Consider the following 21,497-nt stretch of genomic DNA (forward strand, 5'->3'; position numbering starts at 1 on the left):
CCCTTTGGATTCAGGGCGGGCTTCCTCGGAACGATGGGCGAAGGGACGAGATGGTACTGAGTGAAAAGGCAAACGACTCTTCTTTTTCTCCATTCGTCGTTCATTTAACCGATACTCTATAGTTAGTGCTTGGTCCATCAACCCTTTGAGGTTTTCTATCCTGGCAGAATGTACTAGTTCATCTTTGATGTCCTCTCTTAGACCTCTACGGAAGAGTGTCACCAAGGTACGTTCCACCCAGGTTGTTTCTGCAGCTAATTGTCTGAAACGGGTGATGTATTGTAATACATCCTGACTCCCTTGTTGGACTTCGCAAAGAGCCTCTTCTGCTGACGCCTCGAGTCCAGGGCGTTCAAACATCTGTTTAAAAGTAGTGATAAAGGTGGAATAATTAGATAGACAGGGATCGTTTCTGGTTACTAGAGGTGTGGCCCAGGCCAAGGCTGGTCCTGATAAGGCACTAATCAAATACCCCACCTTGGTCTTATCTTGTACAAATTGCGAGGGGCGAAAGGCAAAGTACACCGTTAAGGCATCCAGGAATTCTTTTAATGTGGTGGGATCCCCGGAAAATCGAGGTGTAGAGGCGGCTACTGCAGGGACATCTGTGGTCCTGGAGGCAAAGGTTTGTCGATAAACAGTATTCTCAGTACGTAATTGCTGGAGTTCTTGAGCCTGTTGTTGTATCGTCGCCAGCAGGTCCTGGTTAGTAGGTTCCGTGTTTACCACTGGGTTATCCATAGTTCCGGACTGCAACAGGAATTGTGGGCGTTGCAATCTGTCGCGGTTCTCAACGGTCTTACCCTCGCAGCGGAGAGGCGTAGGGGAACGGTCCTTGTTCCGACGGGTTCTGCTCTGGCCGAGGTAGGGGCGACCCCTTCCGGTAGCCACGGTGCTGTTTGGTATGAGCGAACCACTACAGTCCGTGCCCTCCAGAAGGAGTCCCAGAGGAAAAACCCCAGTAGGGTAAAAAACCTCCACAGGAACTCCCTGAAACGAAAGGAGGACACCAGGGTATTAGGACCGCAGTTCAGGAAGGCAGGAAAACAAAGCAAATCAGGAACAGACAGGATTCGCAGAAGGATATCAAATAGGAGCGTGACTATCACCAAGGAGTGTTGCAACGCAATGAACAGGCAGTTAGAATCCCCTTAAATACCCCTGGACAGGAAACAGGAAACAGGAAGTAGAACACCGCCATCTTGGATTGGGGAAAAGAAAACAGTAATGAATTAGGTATGTGTGTTAGACAATGCATGCTGGGTAGAGAGGAAGTGATAAGCATGCTGGGAAGAGAAAAAAGGCAAGTATAAAGAACCCCCAGTGTAAGGGTTCGGTTTGTCCTAGGAACATCGGTAAGTGGTGGTGGGCAGGTGAATACATGCAAGAGAAATAAATGTTAAGCGCATAATGCGCTGTGTGCGGCCATGCCTGAAACCCCCTTGGGGTTTCAGGCTCTGCCGCGTCTGCCTTTAAGGCAGAACTTGAAAAAGGGGGAGCGGCGAGCGCCGTGACCCCCAGACCGGCTCCCTGGAGCCTTTATGGCCCTCGCCGGAGCCGCGGCGACCCCCGCGACCTGGGTGTCTGCCTCGGCGTCTACCGCGGCCCGGGCGTCGGCCGCGGCAAAATTAACGTGCCGCGCCGCGGCAACCTGAGCGCTGCGGTGTAACACCCCTATAAATTGCTGCGCTTACCTAATGAAACTTGTGGACTGGTTCTTCCTGACATTCCCTCCTACTATAAGGTGGCACAGATTAGAGTAACAGTCAGATGGTCTCTGAGAGAATCAGAGAAAAACTGTCTCCATATGGCTTGGGCAGTGATGGGGTGCTGTGGTAGGGTGCTATATCTGGGACATTTTATGAAAACTGAAAACAGATCAACTCTATAATGTTACCTTAGCACACCTACAAAAACAACTCTCAAAGCTTGGGATGACGCGAACCACTCAGCTGCATGGGCCATGATCCCCTCACAATTCACCCCTGTTCATTTTAACCCTGCCTTCCCTTCAGCACTTACCCCAGGTCCTTTCGAACACTGGACCGAGGGAGGGTGTCTTACTGTCTCCAATTTGTTCAGTGGATGTGAAAATCTTACTTTTGAAAATTGTCAAAAAGACTTTGGCTTACCATATTCTGAAAGATATCTTCATATTCAACTGAAACATTGGGTACTCCATCCAGACATTAGAGCAGCAGCCACTAGAGACCTTTCCCCAATTGAGAAATTTGTAAGGCAAGCGATGGGGGCTAAAAGCACTATTTCCTTCATTCATTCACTTTTAATTGATATGTGCTCTAAAATTCGCCCACAACACATAGATTTTTTGGTCCACTATACTATAGGGCCCTGATGAGCAGGAGCAGAAGCTATTACATAACATATCGAGGTTCAACCACTCGAATGAGAGTCGCCTGTTACAAAATATTATATGATTGGTATCTTTGTCCCAGTTGGCTCAAAATAATTTATCCCAACAAGACTGACTTGTACTGGAGAGGGTGCGGGTTGCTCGGAGATTTCCATCATATATGGTGGGACTGTCCCATAATCCGCCCTTTCTGGTCTGAAATCCTAGCTCAAATTAAAGACATACTGGGATACCCAGTCCAATCCACGCCAGGCCTTGCCCTTTTGTGAGTGCAAGATGAGTCCCATAACCGATATGGTTATGGTTGGGTGGGGGCTGCCAAGACAGAGTTGGTGGCTTCTTGGTAAAAAAAACAGTAGCTCCCCCGATTACCCAGCAGAATGCCTGGCTGTTGCAGGCCTTGACAATGGAAAGAATGGCTGATACTCCTGGATAACTATAAGAATTTTGAATATACTTGGGATCCTCTGGTGTCCTATCTGTCGGCCTCTCCCTTACAGTTTGCCCCACTTGAGCATATCATAAGAGAACCTGTTAAGACCCTGAGACAACCCGAGTCCCCATAGGGAGGACCCCTTAAACCTGGTTTGTCCACACCCACCGTACAACACACAGCTATGTTATTCTCACTCATGGGTTGTAGATTAAGGGTTTTTTTTAGGGGAGGGGGATTTTTCTTGAGCAATTGTTATGATACTCTTGGTTCTCTGAGAACGACCATTTTATGACAGCGCTTTCATTGAAAAGTTTGTCTATGAGGCAGATGGCATTACATTTTGGAAACTGTGTTCATAGTAGCATTTGGATCTTCACTTTTGATGTCCTTGTTGTGGATTATTGCCTTTGTATAACGCTGTACACTGTGAAAACTCAGTAAAGTAAGTTTAATTAAACACATTGGGTAACATGGTCATATTGATTTACTGAAATTGACTTCTGTGAGAAAACAACTATATAAATAGTTGAACTAATTTCCATTGGGCAAAGTTATGTGATAAAATTTATAAAGATCCGAAGAACAATCTAGAACAAATATGTTTAAGGAAACAGTGCAAATTTGAAAGAGATGTTCATCATTATGAATGTGGGATAGTGTATACATTTCTTAAGAAGTATGATTTTTGTATACAAATTAACAATTGGTTGAGTAAGCTAACATATCATTTGATAGAACACCTAGATCCTTACAAATTGATTCTTGAGACAATGATGACCAACCACAGGTTTGTAGGAAGGCCCTGGTTTTTTTTCAGCGAAATGCAGGTTAGGTAGTCATGGTTCGCCCAAGAAGATCAGATTTCAGATTCAAGAAAGGATAAAATTGAAAACAAAAACACTAGAAGTAGGCCCAGGATGTAGTCAATCAATTGATCTCCAAAATGTCAAGAATTACATGAAAATCAAATAAAAATAGTAATTCGGTTGTTATCAATTTAGTGTTATCAATTTATCTTACTTATGTTTAACTAAAACAGACATTATTGTAGTATCAAAAGGCCTAGGCTTCTGCCCCACATTCAATATTAATTGGCCATCCTTTTGTTTTGATTTACTAAACTTTACTTATTACATCATCTCCACAAGTATTATACTTTGAAGCCTAAATTGAGAGCTCCATTTGTGGAGAATAGAAAGTATAGTCATCTGTCTATTAGGGGCCTTGACAATATGGTTGTTTTATTCAGTTTTGAACAAGATACAGGTAATTGTGAATTAATATTGCGTATAGATTTAGTTCTTGAGGATTGAGATATTGAGTATGGAACAGCGGAATGTGGTCTTAAATTGAAATCAACTTTTTATCTTCAAGTTCAGGAAAGCCTAATTTATGCCTTCGAACAATCTGAATGGCAACATTGTCTTACCACTTTTATTGATTCCTTTCAAGCTACATATAAATACCAATCTAACCTAACAGTCAAAGAGAATTTAGTCTTAATGAATCTCTGTACAAATAACACAATTTTCATAAAAGCGCCTGATAAAAGTAGAAATCTAGTAGTTATATCAAAAGTTCTTTATCTGAAAGAAGCCTACAACTAACTTAGTGGTAATATATGTTACATAAAATTGAATAGCGACCTTATATTCCAGCTGCAGAGGACGTTACATGCACTAATTGACTTCTGAGTACTAGAGAGTGCTATTGATGGTGAAGACAAGAAATATTTATGTTGCAAGCATCCTGTTATTCCGGTGATATACTTTTTAAATGTACAAATCCCTGGTCTTGCCATTAGGGCAACCAGTATTCAATGGCATTGTTAGTTTAATATAGTTTCCAAATATATTTGCAAGATTTTTGATTAACTATGTGACAGGTTTATCTTCCTTTGTTAAGGATACAGGAAACGCATTTGTAAAAATGTAAGGTCTGCCTAGTGAGCATCACAGGTAGTTGGTGGTCCTTGATGTCTGTTCTTTATATACAGTGCATATTGCATGATGATGGCATTACTAGCTTAAAATATTTTTATGTAAAATATCTGCCTCCTAGTTGTCACTTACCAAGATGTTGATCAACTAATTTTTTTATGAACAACTATTTTTTATTTGATGGTAAATATAATTATTACCACTCAAAGTTACCGGGATGGAAACCTTCTTTGAATTTTTATGATCTTTTTAGATAGTAAGTCTCATATGATTGTTAAGTGAGGTCGGAAGAAAACAACTCAGAAGCTACATCATTACAATCCTAACCATCTCAAATATGTGGTTGTATATCTCTATTAAAAAAAACATCCAAGTGGCAGGAATCTAGACATTAAATTACGCCAAACTAAAGCAGTACTAAATGTAATACTGAGCTTTTAAATGTAATGTCCCAGATGAAGAACAGTGCTATTTTCTTGTTCCATGGCACCTGTTCATTATCTGCCATTTTCTTATTCTCTTCATTTTGGAAATCATTTTTTATAACATTTTCTGAATAATTGAAATATTGACCCTTTATCCAGCGTCCCTTTTCATATATTTTTATCCTTGTTCTTATTCTGTACCAGGGGTTTTGTAAATATTAATGGTATATATTTTTAGGATATTGTATCGCAATCATGTACGTTTTTTTGTAACCCTATTCATTATTTTTTACATATATCTAATTATTGTTGTAAGTTAAACCTATTTCATAATTTTGCATAAATATTATCAGCTGTTTTCATAACACTTAAGTTTAAGCTCCGTTGTTATGCTTCTTTGATTGAAACAAAACTAATTTTCAGATCTACATTCACTTTACTTATTATATACTATTGAACACTAGCATTGTATTTATTGATGGTAATTCTATATTTCTCCCCTATTATACTGAATTGTAGCATATTTAGGTTTTGCCTGAACTGTGCTTGTGCTGTGGCAAAATCTTTTGTATTTGAAGAAAACAAAATCTGAAAAGGGGTTTACAACGCTCCCACAGGCTTGCAACCCGCCCACAGCCTTCCCATTACTTACCATATCCACTCTCTCACTCTCCTTTTCTTGCATCTCACTTTTCAGCAGGAATCCTTGCATCATCAGATTGCACTTCCTCTCTTTTCCTTCGGCTTTGGCTGTTCTCTAGAGCTTGGACGAAGTACTCTTTCCGGTTGGCGATCAGCGGCTGGTGACTAGTGTCCTTCCACTGGTGGCATGCTTCTGACGTACATCTTTACTTTCTTCCCAGCAAAATCCTTCTCATGTTTTTCTTTACTGATTTTTCATGTTACACTTACAACATGACACGTAAAAAAACAACGTGGGTGAAGGAGTGTCCCCGTGTAGTAACAAGAAGAAAAAATAATGTCATCTCACTGTGTATTTTTTCTTTTTTGCTTCCAGAAGCCATTCATAATTCCCTATGTTTGTAAACAGTACACTGGAGGTTTATTGGCGTAAGGCATTTAAAAGGACATTTTCTCCGGTGCAAACAAAAGTGTCAAAAGATCAAGGGAATCACAAACATGGCGAATAAGCTCGGACTTTGGTAGCCGAGTTTCATGTAGGACACAGGGATTCTCCACGTTACAACTCAGTAAAAGAAGATTTGTCTCTCCTGCAGGTTCTGAAATGCCATTGATACACAACTCCCAACTACTGGTGCATACAAATGTGTACGCACATCCCAGTTCATGTAAGAAGAAAGCGAATACAATTATACACATTTCCAGTTTTCACAATAGTTTTTCCATTTACTGTCCTTAATTTACTGCTGCATTCTCAGCATTTCAATAGAAGCCTCAAGCTAAGCTACAGAAAATATGTTGCATACATTAAACACACCCACAGCCATCATAGTAAGTCGGACATGGAAGACATTCTGTGGCCAATGCAGGGCACACATGATAAACTGCTCTTAGGCGTGGCACGACTGATCTCCCTTTTTCTGCTTACAAATATGTAGTTTGATTTTTTTTAACTCAGGAATTTGAGCTGCAATTAAAAAAAATGCGACTTAGCCCCAGTACAGTGTGCCAGTGAATGTATTTTAGTCTTTTATTTTATTAAAGAAAACTTGTGTTAGTTTGGGTGTGCTTTTAAACAAAAAGTACCTATTGGTATTGTTACAAATACCTGGTGTATTGTGTTTTAAGTCTTAAAACGCAACAACTAAAAAAGTATGTTGTTTAAATTTTAAAAATGTTAGTTATTTAAACAGCTAAATTAAAAACGTACTTGTATTCTGCATGTGCTCTACAAAAAAATAGAATTGAGGGCTTTAACTGCAGCTTTTTCTTTTCTATAGTTCCTAAAGGTGAAAGGAAACATGTTATTGTTTCATTAAGATTATGAAAGATTACATTACCATTTTACTGTATATAAGCAACAAGCATACAAAATATTTTTGATCCAGCAATATATTTGTTTAACCTTTAAATCACTGTAATTTATTTCCTTGAATTTGCTTGAATTGACCGGCGCCAAGACTTAAACCCTGTTACCCAGTTCCAAAGTCGGCAGCTGTGACTTTGACGTGCATTAATTGTGTTAACCCACCATCCTATGCCCCTTGTTTTTAACCCACCACCTTCCACTCTTCATTGTTTTACCTACCCCCCTGTACTTGAAAATTGAAAAAGCCAGTAGATCTCATATAGGCAAAATCGATTGGCTTTGCCAATGCTTGTTTTAGATTCTATTTAATGTGAACACTTTACAATTAGCCAGCAATGTGGGACTACATTTCAAAGAAAACATTTGTCTGGGAGGTCTGATCTCTGTATTCTGAAATTTATTTTAAGTAGATGGCACCTGCGTTCATACATTTACATGTAAATATGCCAGGGGAGTTGTAAAGCTCTCACCTTGAGAAAGCACACAGAAGTGAGTGTAATGCTGGTTTGTGAGTAACTTCACTCACTTTTTACACTTTAAAACTAGCACAAGCACTCCCAAATTTAACATGGTAAAGCTTGAAAGAGTTACAGTTTTTTAATATGTGGGTGTGAAACTCAGAGACACTGTCTACGGATATGCAGCTAACCAAGAGTACATTTAAACTGCAACATTATTGTGCAGGGATGGTACGAATGCTGAGAGTGACCTTGACAAAAATCAGTCTCTCTCGCATTACAGATTTACAGCATTTGGGGCATCGCTATCTGGTGTGGAGCTCTAGGGCACTCGAAGGTGACTAGCTAATCCAGAGCAGAGAAATGCTTCCTTCAGTCTATTGTTAATTTGCCCCAGAGTACTCTATCCTTACCACTTCTGATGATTATGAGGGTTAGGTACATTGAACAGAGAGTTAAAATTAGACTTTTACTCTACTGGAGGTGTATTTTGCAAACTAAAGAATTCATTTTAAATAGAAGGGCACTTCAGGAGATTATTCTAATAGACTCCTTATGCAAAATTCCTTTATTGAAGTTTGTCAAATTGTATGTAACACTCTAGGCCTGGAAATAGTATAGAAAACTTCAAAGGAGGCCTCATACTTAACGAAAGCCCTCTTAGAAGAGAAGTATTGATCTTGCGTTTTGGGGAATGAATATGGAGGTGAAACCCAAGGAATGTTTACACCTACCTTCTAAGATTTCCAGTCACCCATAGCCTACAAGCTTTTCTTGGATTCTGTTGAGCCTCCCTTGGCAAAACAATTTTAAATTAAAGGTACTGCATTTTAACTAAATAGTTTCAACAGTAAGTAGTCAACTTTTGACCCAGTCACTGAAAAATTCTCAGCATGCTGCAATTCAGTTGAGACAGTAGAGCATGTGCCTTTGTGCACGAATTATCTTACATTGAAACAAAGATCTTGAAAAAAGACTCTACCACACATTTCTCAGTGCATTTTCTCAGAGCAGCTGTTCACCGGTGGGTGTGAATGGCAGCATTGAAACCAGTCTATATTTCTTTAGCTTTTCTGACTCATCTAGTTCTCTGAGAAAGGAGGATTGGTAGATTTCCATCTGGATCCCTTACTCACCCTACACTCAAGGAGTCTGACACTGGGTCCTATCACATGAGTGGACGTGAGTGAAATGAAAATAAAGTTTACAGTGTTGAGGGTGTAGTTAGCAAAGACAAGAATAGCTGTTCACTTGCTACACCCACAGAGACCCAGATTTGGAACACTGCAGAAGGATATGTAGAGATGTGCATTCATAGAGAAACTTGATATGACAGGGACCAGAAGGGATGAGAAATTAACTGAAAATCTGACAAATTGGAAGAGATAATTAATTAGTAAGGATCAAAAGATTAAATGCCACAGTGATGAGTCTAGATCAATGAGGATAGGTCTCTGTGTTGGCACCAGTGGGACAAAGAAGATGAATTGCTGTTCGATGATGACACCAAAGTACAATAGGGCCATCTAAATGAGCTGATTCTTAAACGATATCTAAAGAAGAATAGAGAAAACCAAGATTTCACACAGGACAAGAAGAGGTGCTCTCACCCAAGCAAAACAATATTTATTTTGTAAGAGGCAGTCCCTAATGGTGCGGCCTTTGGAACAGAGGCTTCTGTATTTGGCTCAGAAGGTACATTCATATGCTTGATGTTTAAAATCATTGTGTAAACCATGAATAATAAAATGTAGGGTAGAAGGCCTGCACCTAATCAGTTTAATTTTGTAAGCAACATTCTGAGGCATCATGGATGTGTGTATGTTTGCTGTATTATGGACCAGCTAACAACTAGAAGCTTACTGGAATCCAACAACTGCTAATCCTTCTGTCTCAGCATCCTGTCATCAGTGATCTGTGTTAAGCCCCCCACCACAAGTACAGAGCAACAGTATCCTTACAGTTCCACTAAGGTCTCTATACAAGGGAGTTTGGAAGTTCACGTTATGACAGCTAAATGAGTAACCGCATTAAGACTAGGGTCCCAGGGTATGTCTTAACTCAATGGAATTCATTTGTTCTCTGTACCTCCAGTTCCTTTAAAAAAAAATCTCCACCCACATGTTGACTTCGATGGTCCCTAGTCAAACTTCCTTCCATTGTTTTTAAACATTGTGTTTTTTGTGCAGCTACCCTTACAAATGTTTTTCCAATCTCCTCTATTTATGGGGTGCACTTAAAGACTTCGTTGATAAACCATTCAACATATGACGCTTTTGCCTGCCACAAAGATTTATGCTTCTAAAACCGCCACAACTGCCCTTCTTCAATTTTCTTAGAAAATGGCTGGGCATTTGAAGACTAGATATTTGAGATACAGCATACACACAGTTGTTGTTGCTGTGCTACTTTCAATAAAAATTATCTTCCATTCACCAGCTTCCTCCCAAGTCCTGTGTCTTAAGTTTCCAGATTCAAAGAACTCTGCATAAAAGTTTGGTTCACAAGAAGAGAAAAGCCTCAAACACCAGAAAGTGTCAAATGGATCCCAACAGCAACAATTAAATATTACAATTAAAGAAGGTAAAGTCCAGTACTGTGAACTCAATGTCACCTTTTGCAGAAGGGAGATTGTACTTTACAGATTGGTTTTGGCCCCAAAGAAGAATGTGCATGCATGGTCCAAAACCAATCATTCTTTCTTCTACACAGTCTCAGGTGGACTGGTCTCAGGGGGAATAGACCTAATCTTTTTGGAGCATTGTGGGGTGCCATTTTTGACATCTGGTTGAAATAATCTCCCAAATTATCCCATCTTGCTCATGGGGAACAGAGGTGCAGACAAGTGACAGAAAAAGTGATTGAAGATGGCAAATGGGTTTGAGGTTCTGAATCACAACAGCCGAGGTTTCTTTGATCCTTGTACAGACCAATTTCCAAACCACTTTGGAGAACAAACATCCCAAAAAAAGTGTAGCTATCCAGAGTATAATCACATTTGGTCTGGCACCACCAAATCGTGTCCAAGAAATCTATTATCTAGGAAGATGATAACTATTATAATGGTCTTTGCAAGATGCACCATCATTGACAATTCTTCAGTATTGTTTTTGCAAATATGATTCATTCTCAACAGGATCTAAAGCTGTTTGGTGGTTCTAAACAAAATGGTATTTAGAGCACCAGCACAGGCTGCTAATATTGGTCCTGGTAACCATGGTACATTGTTCTGTAGTGCCTTCCACTCATGACCAGAATGCCTTGCTTTTGGTTGAAGACAATACAAAGAAAAACAAAGGGTTCCTCAGCTCAAGGTGAGACTTTTTATTGCCTTAAGCTTCTGCTTTCAAGCTCCAAGAAAAAAGTCTGTTGTGCTGCATCGCATCCTTTAGTACAGACCTGTACCGGGTCACCCTAAATAGAAGCAAAGGGCCAGTTGTCATCTTTGCTAGAACTCCTTTGTAGGGTTTCAAAATATAGGGGCACATTACAACCCCTGCGGTAAAAACCACCTGCTGCCACCAAAAGCCGTTGCCACGGCTACCAGCCGTCTGCCCTATTATGACCACAGTCGGATTTCCGCCAGAAGGTTGGCAGAATCCCAGCTGTGGTCATGCCGGCGGATGGCGGTAAGGTGGCGCTGCTGCCAGCAGCAGCGCTACGCCAGTAGACCGCCGCAGAACGTATCATGACCCATGATACGGCCTGGCGGTGTTCTGCTGGCAGACGCTGCTGCTAGCAGCAGCGCCCTGTCCCATCTCCTGCCGGAGGACCCTCTGACATGAGGTAAGTCGGGTGTTCCGACAGGGAAGGGGGTGTGTGTATGTCTGCGTGTGTGTCTGTGATGCGTGTTGTATGTGTGTGCCTGTATGGATGTGTGAGTGCGTGTATGTTGTATTGTATGAATGCATGTGTGTTTGTATGTAATTGTGTGGATGTGTGTGTGAATGGATGTATGCATGAGTGGATGAATGTGGGTATGAGTGTGTGTATGCGTGTGTTTGTGTATGCATAAAGGTCCATGTATGTAGTGGAGGGGTCTGGGTAGGAGGGGGGCGGGGAAGACCCCTATCAGTGACAGGGAATGGATTCCCTGTCACTGATAGTGCCTACTGCCATGATTTTTGTGGCGGTAAGGTTGCCACGAAAACCATGGTGGTAGGTGGGGTCATCATCCCGCAGGCGGGCAAGTGACGGACGCCGGGCTGGATACTGAAGTCTCCAGTCCGGCGGTCATTACCGCCGTGGTGGTCAGTGTGGTACAGCCAAACGCCAATGTCTTAATATGGAGAAAAGTACCACCAGCCTGTTGGCAGTGCATTCCTCCATATTAACACCGTACACCGGGGTCATAATAACCCCCATTATCTCTACTCACGTGTAATACCATGAAACAAACAGGTCAAATTGGATAAGAGCAATCGTTTTACTATCCTTGTTGCCCCTCAACCCATCCGGATGTGTGAGTAACCCATACCTTATCCAGACAGTTTTTGATCTTGTGATACTTCCTCCTACATTGTGGTGAGATGCTGAAGGGTGGAGATGGGAGATTAAGCAGGTTGAGAAACATCAGAAGAAGTAGGAGACAAAGCTGGACTTTTAGCAGGATTTTCAGCAGAAGCATTTTCCCTAGTTAGCTTGGCTTGGAAGCATTGGTGCCTAGCACCCTTAACTGCTGCTATCTCACTTGGAAGTTGAAGAGCAGACCTTTTACATATGACCCATTCAGTAGTGTATCCAGTTTGTTGTGTGCCCTAGTGCAAGGAAGGACATAGGCTCCTTAACTGCTGTCTGCCTTATAATCAGGGCAAAATCTGGGTTCAGTGGGCCCTCAGATCTCTGGACACAGGTGCCACTGCACCTGCTGCACAATTACATGTTATGCCCCTGAGCCCATTCTTTAAAGGCCTGCGTATAGAAGTGAGAAATCCCTTTTGCATCCACTGAACTCAAACTTGTGAGCAAGGGATATTTTGAATCTGTGAAGATGGCAATTCTTTTATGATTAGCTAATATGCAAGAATGAATAAGAGTAATCAACTCAGCAACTTAAGCAGAGTCTACTTACCATAAACATGTACTCTCAGCTATCTGATGTAAAGTACACACAGCATAGCCCCCAGCTAGCTTTGCTTCATAATTTCTAAGGCAAGAATCATCAAAATAATAAGCCACATCACAGTTGGGCAGAGATGCAACAATGGGATCGATGAGAGATTTAGCGAGGTGGGCAGCGGTGTAATTCTTTTTATAAAAATCCTCTTTGGTCCAGCGTGGCAGAGGAGAGTACTGGTAGGTACAGATAGTGGCTAGTTTCTCTTGACAAATGTCTGACTACAGGAAAGTACCTCCTCCCTCTTAGAGATTATAGTAGGAACAAGTACAGAAGAAGGTTAGGCTTGAATTATCTTGTCTCTGTAGGTACCAAGGGAACATCACCCTGCTCAAGGAAACTCACCTGAGCCATATCAACTATAATAAGTTCATGTGTAAGTGGGATCCCTTAGTTTTGATGCTTCCTTTAGTTCCTCTTCTAGGGAAGTGACTGTATTGTGTTTGCAAAAATTTAGATTATAAACTCAACCAGAATTATAGTGACCCAGTATACTTCTGCTGCAGGTCGCTCTTGTGACAGACCTCTCTCTTTTGTTAATATACATGGAACAAATTTTAACATCCGGGAGTTCTTCCATAGATGCAGATAGATGCAAGTACGTTCCTATAGAGTGGAGACTAACTTAGCTTTTGGTCCCTCCTTGGAAAGATCAAAAGTAGTTTGTCGACCCTCTGGTGCAGCTGTGGGTTCCTTGTGTCAATAATGGACAATTTAGACTTAGTAGATATATGAAGTATCAGCATGGAAGTGCAGAGGGCATATAATATTGATTTTATCTGGACCCATTGTCCCGTATGTAACAGATGTTTAAATACTACCAAGAACTTTATCAGATCACTCCCTTATGCTTTTGGGCATCGTTTTCCCAATTTTGAGAGATGATCCAGTTTGTATTGTGGTCCCCCCATTTTTTCCTTATTTTGATGTCTTTAGGACTGTCAGCTTTACCAATTCTAAACAGTAATAAAGCAACCGTGCTTCACACCTAAAACATGTGCTATACATTGGAACACCCTGTTTGGCCTATTTAGCGTCTCAAAAGTCCATCATAAATGGTGGCTAAAATGCACCTGTGGCATCATAGGTAAGCATAGGTAACCATATGTGGCATAGTGTATGTATTCCACACTCATATTTTACAAAAATATATGTTGCTAGGCGCACCATAGTGCACTGGCTGGACTGCAATTTGGCTTGACTGTAGTGACCCATCCTCTTCCTTAAATTCCTCTTCCTGCTCTCGGTAAAGGCATCCAGCTCCCTATATGTCCTGCTCTTGGATAGTATACACTCCCTTCCCAGTTCCCCCTCTTCTCCTGCCTCATGTTTATTGTATTGATATAATTTGATGTTAATTTTACTCATATTATGTTTTTGTGCTTTGTAAATGTTACACTGTAAGGCGCTCTAATACCACTTGGTGGAGCAGTGTATAGAAAATCACAGTAAATAAAATAAGGAAAATTGCCTTGGCCATGTAGAAAAAAACCTATTTTTATGTATTCGTAAGTCACCCATAAAATGTGCGTTGTAAGGTGACCTAACTGATTAATGAAGGAGTCTTGATTTTATTAAAGACAAAGCCTGTCATGCAGTTCTGTTCCTACTAATTTTTTATTTCAGTAGTCCAATATTTAAAGCAAAACTGCATAAGACATACAACTACTCTCCTAAACCTCAAGTACAAAACAAAGAAAGGCTACCACTAGGTTACAAATATAGGTTCTAACAAACATACTGCCACTCTGCTTGATGTCTGTACTCAAAATATGGAAATCTGTCGACAAATCCTGAGGTGAGGGGCACCTCTGTGGCATTCTCCACAACAGCACTATTAGGGCAACCAACATCAGCACCCTGCTTGCAAACCTGAGCCAAAGTCCTAAATAGCTTTTCGAAAAGGAAGAAATGCCATAGACTCAGGCAAGGGAGGAGCTTCCTTTGTGAAGGAAGGAGAAAGCTTGGACATACTTTCCGGTCGCAAAAGGCAGAGGTTACCTTTGCACAGTGGCATAGGGAACCCTCCACTCTAGCAGCTTAAGCGGGGGCTGCCACTGAGCCCAATGACTGGTGAACTGGGTCCCACTCCCACTTAAGTGTTAACACGTTGTTTGTGGGCCTCTTTTCTGCCCGCTGATCTGTTGACAACATACTTAAATAACATGGATAAGAAATATCAGAAAAGAGATTTGTGTGCCGGCATGCATAGCAAATGAAACACAGAAAGAGCAAAAAGTAAAATAGGAAAACATAGAGAAGGAACACATAGAAAATGAATTAGCATGACAGAGAAAACCATGTGTGAGAGTAAGGTGGATAGACAGAAGGGGCAAAGAAACAAGGTTAGTAGGAAGGAAGGGTGACCGGATGTAAGAAAGCATGAAAGGAAAAAAGGGAAAATGGTGACAGCAAGGATGAAATAATGGAAAGAAACTCAAAGGCTGGAAGGAAGAGTGGGAAGTTTGACAAGTTAAAGGGTGAATGGGTGTAATGGAATTGAAGGACGGGCAGACGAATGAACAGAGGGAAAAAAGTGAATGAAAGGATGGATACCTGAATATTGAAGGGTATATATGTGGAATGATGGATGCATATACGAAATGACAGATGGATGTATGTATGGATGGAAAAAGTATGGTTAAATGGGGCATTAAGTTAGGGATGGAAAGGAGAAGGGATGGATGTGTCAATAAATGGAAGGGTGAACGCATTGACAGATGGAAGAATGATGAATAGTTAAAAGGTACTCTTTTAAGCAGGTTTGGATTTGCACGCTTCACAAGTTCAATGTGATTATAAGTACTTTTTCAGGTCGGAATATTTTTTTTTCCAGGCTATTCAGATACCAAACTATTGGGGCTGTAACGTGCTACTTCCCGCAGCCTGGCACAAAAAAAAAATAAGCATTGGCATAGCCAATAGGCCTCACCTGTAGGACCTTATAAATATTTAGCTATGCAGCACATTAAACCTTCATCAGAAATAAACTGTGTTTGTGCATTCCTTCACATACTTGGCATTAGACTGTAATGGTCAGAACATCCTCTAGGGGGCACCACAAGAAAAATAATATTTGGAAGAAACATGGTCATATAAGCCCCTAAAGGGCATAACCACATAAAAAGAGAAGGACTGAGGTCATTGCAGAGTAACCATATATTCAGCCCCAAGAGAGCATAGTGCATTACACCTTTTCAGGCATAGCAGGCCTGCTAGAATATTATTATAAACAAGGCCCTTAGAACACAAAATGCTCCCAGCTGTAAGCAAAAAACAGCCATGAGAGAGTTTAAAAAGATATTTAACAGTGGGAGAAGTTATGATTTTGCCCCCCCCCCCCAACCTAGTGTAGGAGCCCAGAAGATGCACTAGACAGAAATAATGTGTTGGTGGTGATCTTATTGTTCTGGGACCACCACACGATAAGTTATGGGCAGAAATGTGTTTTAAAAGGAATGCCCTGCAAAGCATTATGAGGCGAGTTTCCTGAGTGCAGTGAACATTGTAGTATCGGCTCTCCACTGTGTCGGGGAGAGCCGTGTTGAGGGTTTCCCTTGTGTTTTTTCTATTTAAAAGGCACCAATTTGTATAGTTTTCAACTACTAAACTTAGGAACAATTTAGGATTGGGGCTGCAAATGTAACCAGTGCTCGGTAAAGCGTTCCAATCTTCTGGTTGAGTTTGCGCTATATAAGTAAATAAAAAAGACCCCCCCTCCAGCTTACAGCTTTTGTTGGGTGCAAACACTGCAAAAACACAGTGAGATTTCTGAGAAAGAAATAACATACCGCCACAAGGGCGAAGTGGAGAGGCAAAAGAAAGAAGTAGTGCACCGACACTAAGCTATATGGTCAATCATTCAATAATCCATGTAACAGGGTCAGGCTCCAGGGCAGTGACAAAACAGCCTGAAGGTGGGACAAACCTAAAGCATTTACCTAACCAAAGCAATTTTGAAAGGCAGGCCAAGGAACAAATGAAAGTGATGGGTGCGTGATGGGTGTGGTGAAAGCCCACAGTAGGTTGCAGCATGTTGAGAGACAGGGCATGCGCACTGCCTAGGCTTAACCTTAAACAATGAAATCACTCTGACAATAAAAGGGCTCAAAGTAGAGGCCACATTCTTCGAAGATGACACCAATGCATTTTGTATTGCATTAGAAACCAAGACTGCTAAAAAAAAAAAAATCACAGAACCTTTTCTTTATAAATTCTTTGTCTAATTCAGCACTCCACCATGTATTATTTAAATTTCGCAACACATTCTTCAAATATGCAAAGCTAAAATGTTTAACTACGATAATTATAAATGATAGAATTAGGCTCATAGGTGATTACAACCCGGGCCCCCTGAGCTCCAAGAGCTAGAAAATAAACAGGGAGAACCTGGCCTGGCAGTTCTGGCTGGACTGTTCCCATGGGGAACATGGTCAAGACTGATTTGCATATCACTGGGTCCTAACTGGAATGGCATGGTGAGCAAAATAACTGATGGATTAAACCCAGATCTGTGACTGGGGCTTAATGTTTGATTTGGTCTACATTCGCTCCATCAACTGTTCTTTTTCCATTTGTCAGAATATACACAAGAGCATTCTTTCAGCAGCAGTCTGCAGCCTGAATGGTACAAGACACAGTAACCGTCCCGAACGGAGACAAATCCAATGTATCATGCTCAGGGCTTTAAGCAGGATGGATAAACTTGGGGGAGGGTCTCTCTAAGCGGCCAATGTAATTAAGAGCGTGGTTTAAAGACACAACAGATCTATGCTAGCATAGTGCGCAGATCGACTGATATTTTGCTGCTTCTTTCTGTCATTGCATCCAGATATATAATACATCAAGTAACATTACACCCACAGCAAGCCAGGACTATTGGCTTTGACACTGGTTTTAAGTTGCATAAGATAAATAAGTCATAACAATGGTTTGTTGTATAAAATACTGAAAATGCTTCAGTTCTGAAAAGAGGAGACTATGAAAGAATTATAAAGAGTCTCTTTGAAGTTACATCAACGGCAGTGCAGGGTGGTATTGCTGCCGAGTTATTTATTATTATTTTTTTTTTCACCCTGAGGGTGAGGGCAAAAATGGAGAGCCCAATTGGGACCCGCCTCAACACCTGCTTTTTAGAATTGTCGTTGTTGAGCACCGGCAGGAAACGATCAAGCTGCCTTATGAAAGGAAAGATCACATATGTATCAAGCTTCCCATAGGAATATCAAAAGGCGTGTTTAAGGCAGTTGAAAGCAGGCAAAAACAGTTGCTGAGCTTGAATTAACAACGCAGCCAAGCTTGCAGATAAGAAGGGAAAGAAACATATGTGTAGTGCTCATATAGGTTCATAAGCAAGAAACAAAACATTTAGGCCCATATTTATACTTTTTTAGCGCCGCGTTTGCGCCGCTTTGTGACACAAAAGCGGCGCAAACGTATAATATACAATTGTATTTTGTGAGTTTGCGCCACTTTTGCGTCAAAAAATGACGCAAATGCGGCGCTAAAAAAAGTATAAATATTGGCTTTAGTTTCTCACACCCTCTATCTATACTCTGATGGTAGCCTTTTGTGTTTCTACTTTCTGCCCAGGAGAATAGTACTGTGGGATATGTAATGTTGCTTTAAATATTTGACTACTAAAACAAGCAGCGAGTAAAAAAATTCATAAGAGCCTCGCGTCATATTCAAAATCAGCTTCCAAAGGCTGAGGAGTTCCACGGTGGGGTGACCTGTAAAGTTTGTGCACCCATAAATCTGTGAATTGTGGGACATTCACAAACATTTTTCTCAGCCTGTTCCCACTCTGGAAATAATCGGATATTCACTCTTGTTCGGGGTAAGGGTGAATTAATTTCATCAGGGTGAATGGGAAGGAGAACACCCCCATAATTGTGGTAGGTGTTTTGGGAGGAGTTTGTCGATGGGGAGTATTTTTTCCTCATCAAGAAAACATGAAAAAAAATTAAAAAGTGTAGTTGTGTTCATGCAAGACATTTTCACATGCAGAATTGCATTTTCATTAGAGAAAGTAAAAAATTGTAATAGGTTTTCCAGGCGTAACAGGCCGCTATTGCAGTTTTCCAGGGATGTCTGGCAACCTTCCCGACTTCCAGAAACTCGTAAACGTGCACTGCTACTTTGGCGTACAGCTGTGAGTGTAAAATGTCAAGCCTCTTTGTGAATCATGCCCATTGTGTTGCGTCATTGGCCACCATGGGAGGTTCTGTGAGTCTGTCATGACACTGTTTCTTTATTTCCAAAATCGGTGATTTCCTTGCCCCACCGCTCATGGCCTAGTTAAAGGCGAAACCAGTAATGAGCTTCACAGTATGAAACCTGAACAATGTTTATAGTATCTAACTCGACAGTTGTGTGTGTGCTAATGATGTTGCAAGATCAAAGAATGATCGTTTTATTGCGGAACTGTTTACCGCAAAATTGCTATCTTACATTCCCTTACTGATGTTTATAGGGCACTGTTGGATATATACCTGAAGGTCAGTGAGAAATAATATCAACACATTCATACACAGCCTTGTTTCATTCACTCTCTTTCAATTCTTTCTTTCGTTCTCAACTTCTCAGATGATGAGGTGGGTAATAAATTACACGACCATCACCGTGCACCTCCAGTCCAGCAGCCGTACTTCGGATATAACATCAACCCGAATCAGTCACTCAGCCAAAACAGCGTGGGCCCACCGGCCTTTAACCAGAATGTGCCCAGAATGGACATCTACATACCTGCTTCATCAAGACAACAAATGTAAGTAATAGCGTGAGTGCACGGTTCATCACTAGATGCATCGTAAAATGGATATTCCAAAGGCATAGACCTATCAAATAACAGACATACTGCTAGAAACAGACATAAAATGGGGAACATTGACATAATGTGAACTGAATTACAGAGGCCTTCATTCCATGAGAGCCACTATTTTGGTGTGCCAACGCTGTACTGGGGAATTACAATATCCCATGGTGTGCTATTTACGGCGCTTGCAGAACGTTGTAGATTTTTCAGAAATCTGACAAGGAAATCGTGCAGGAGCAATCCCTTGCTGCTGTTATTCCATCTCATTTTAAAATCCTGACTCAGCGCAAACCTCACTTGTACCCACCCCCCAGTCAAATTGGTTTTGTAAAATGAACGAGTTATATGGGGTACCCTGAGCCACACTGAAATGAGTACTTGGCAGGACCGCAAGTTGTCATTAATACTTTGGCCTCCTTCTGTGTGATCCTTTGTGATTAACACCATACTTAGCATGCTGACCCTGTACCTATGAACGTCACTGACAGTCATGAATATCACACGGTCTATGCAATCCAAACATATGCTAATCTGTGTGGCCCATACCCCCTCGTACATGCATAGGCATCCTGCAGCTGCACATATTGGTGTCTACAGAAGCCAGTCCTGTCTTCCACTCGCGGACCTCTCACGCTGTGTCATGTCCCTCTTAGCTAAAACTAGACCCAGTCTCAGAAATAGCTTCCGGTATTGACTCATTTCTATTTCGTATGGTATATTTAGTAATGCTATTTGAGGGTTCAAAACGATATGTGTTATATATAGTATCCCAGAGCACAAAAAGTGACTGCAAACAGTATGGTATTAGAGAAGGGGTCGCAGGGTACACCCTGGCCCTCCACGACCTACTAGACCTGTCACACTATTCCATATTATTTCTTATTACTCCATATTCTTCCAGACGAACTCGTGTTACTCCACTGTACTTCTATTTCGCTGCTGTCCTACCATCGATTGGGATGCACTTGTTTCTCCATATCAGACCTCACCCACCCCAGATCTCCATTAAAGGTCATGGGACATGCACAACCACCACCACCACCACCGTTATCCCTCTGCACTACCCTCCCCCACCCTTAGTACTCACATTCAAGGTATGATGCTGCGATGTCTTATTATCCAGTACACTTGGCCAGTACTTATTTTTGTGCCAATGTTCCGTTTTATCAATAAATTATTACAAAACAAAAAAAGAAGGGTCCGCAGGCGGTTTGCATGACCCCTTCTGCAGAATGAATAGTGCTGGCATATGGTCCCTTGAAAATGAGGAAACAATTTGTCTTTGTACCCATGCCATATTAAAGGCATCGGAGCAGGGGTAGAGATGCCACCAGGAGGTACACAGTGCCCTACCCAAACACACCCTTTGGGAGGAAGGCAAAGGAGTTCCGGCAACGCCCCTAGGCATCCCTTGCAAGCAGGTTTAGTGACTCCCTGCGTCCACCTGCAAGAAGATCTTAGTCCTGCTTTGAAACTTAGGCCAGATTGCCATCTGCAGTGGAAGGCAAACAAGGGCCTTCAAACATCTAACTTGTTATTCACTGACTGGTTTGCGTCTGCACTAGGAACAGCACATTTGTTTTATTAGGGTGCAATGTTACAGTCTGTGCCCTCTTCACCCATTTAAAAATGTGCTGCGGCGGTGACCGGAGCAGGGTACCCTGTATCTAATATAGTCACTCATGCTCTATAACCTCTAAAAAGGTCTTAGTCGCTCTTTAAAAGAACAGACGGATGACCTCACATCCAGAGACGTTTTAAGGCATGGGCAAACTGATCTCTGTCCCAATGCCCCAGCCTTTCAGGGGGTCCCCCTGCTAAAGCTGGCTCTGTTCCAGAGTGTCTTACCCCGATGGCCTTGAATAATTCTTAAACAGATTGTTTTGAATACCGTTTTCTTGTAATTTATTTTTTATGTGA

At 41.4% G+C, this 21,497-nt stretch overlaps 1 protein-coding gene across 2 annotated transcripts in view; it reads left to right on the forward strand.

Moving 5' to 3' along the window:
* The window catches only part of TRAF3IP2 (TRAF3 interacting protein 2), a 170,556-nt gene that overhangs the window by 29,619 nt on the left and 119,440 nt on the right, over positions 1 to 21,497 (forward strand). For both annotated transcript variants that reach the window (XM_069234596.1, XM_069234597.1), the window contains exon 3: positions 19,349 to 19,529. In XM_069234596.1, coding sequence (XP_069090697.1) covers positions 19,349 to 19,529 — 181 coding nt within the window. The remainder of the gene's footprint in view (positions 1 to 19,348; positions 19,530 to 21,497) is intronic.

This window comes from Pleurodeles waltl, chromosome 5 (assembly GCF_031143425.1).
Source record: "Pleurodeles waltl isolate 20211129_DDA chromosome 5, aPleWal1.hap1.20221129, whole genome shotgun sequence".
Taxonomy (NCBI): Eukaryota; Metazoa; Chordata; class Amphibia; order Caudata; family Salamandridae; genus Pleurodeles; species Pleurodeles waltl.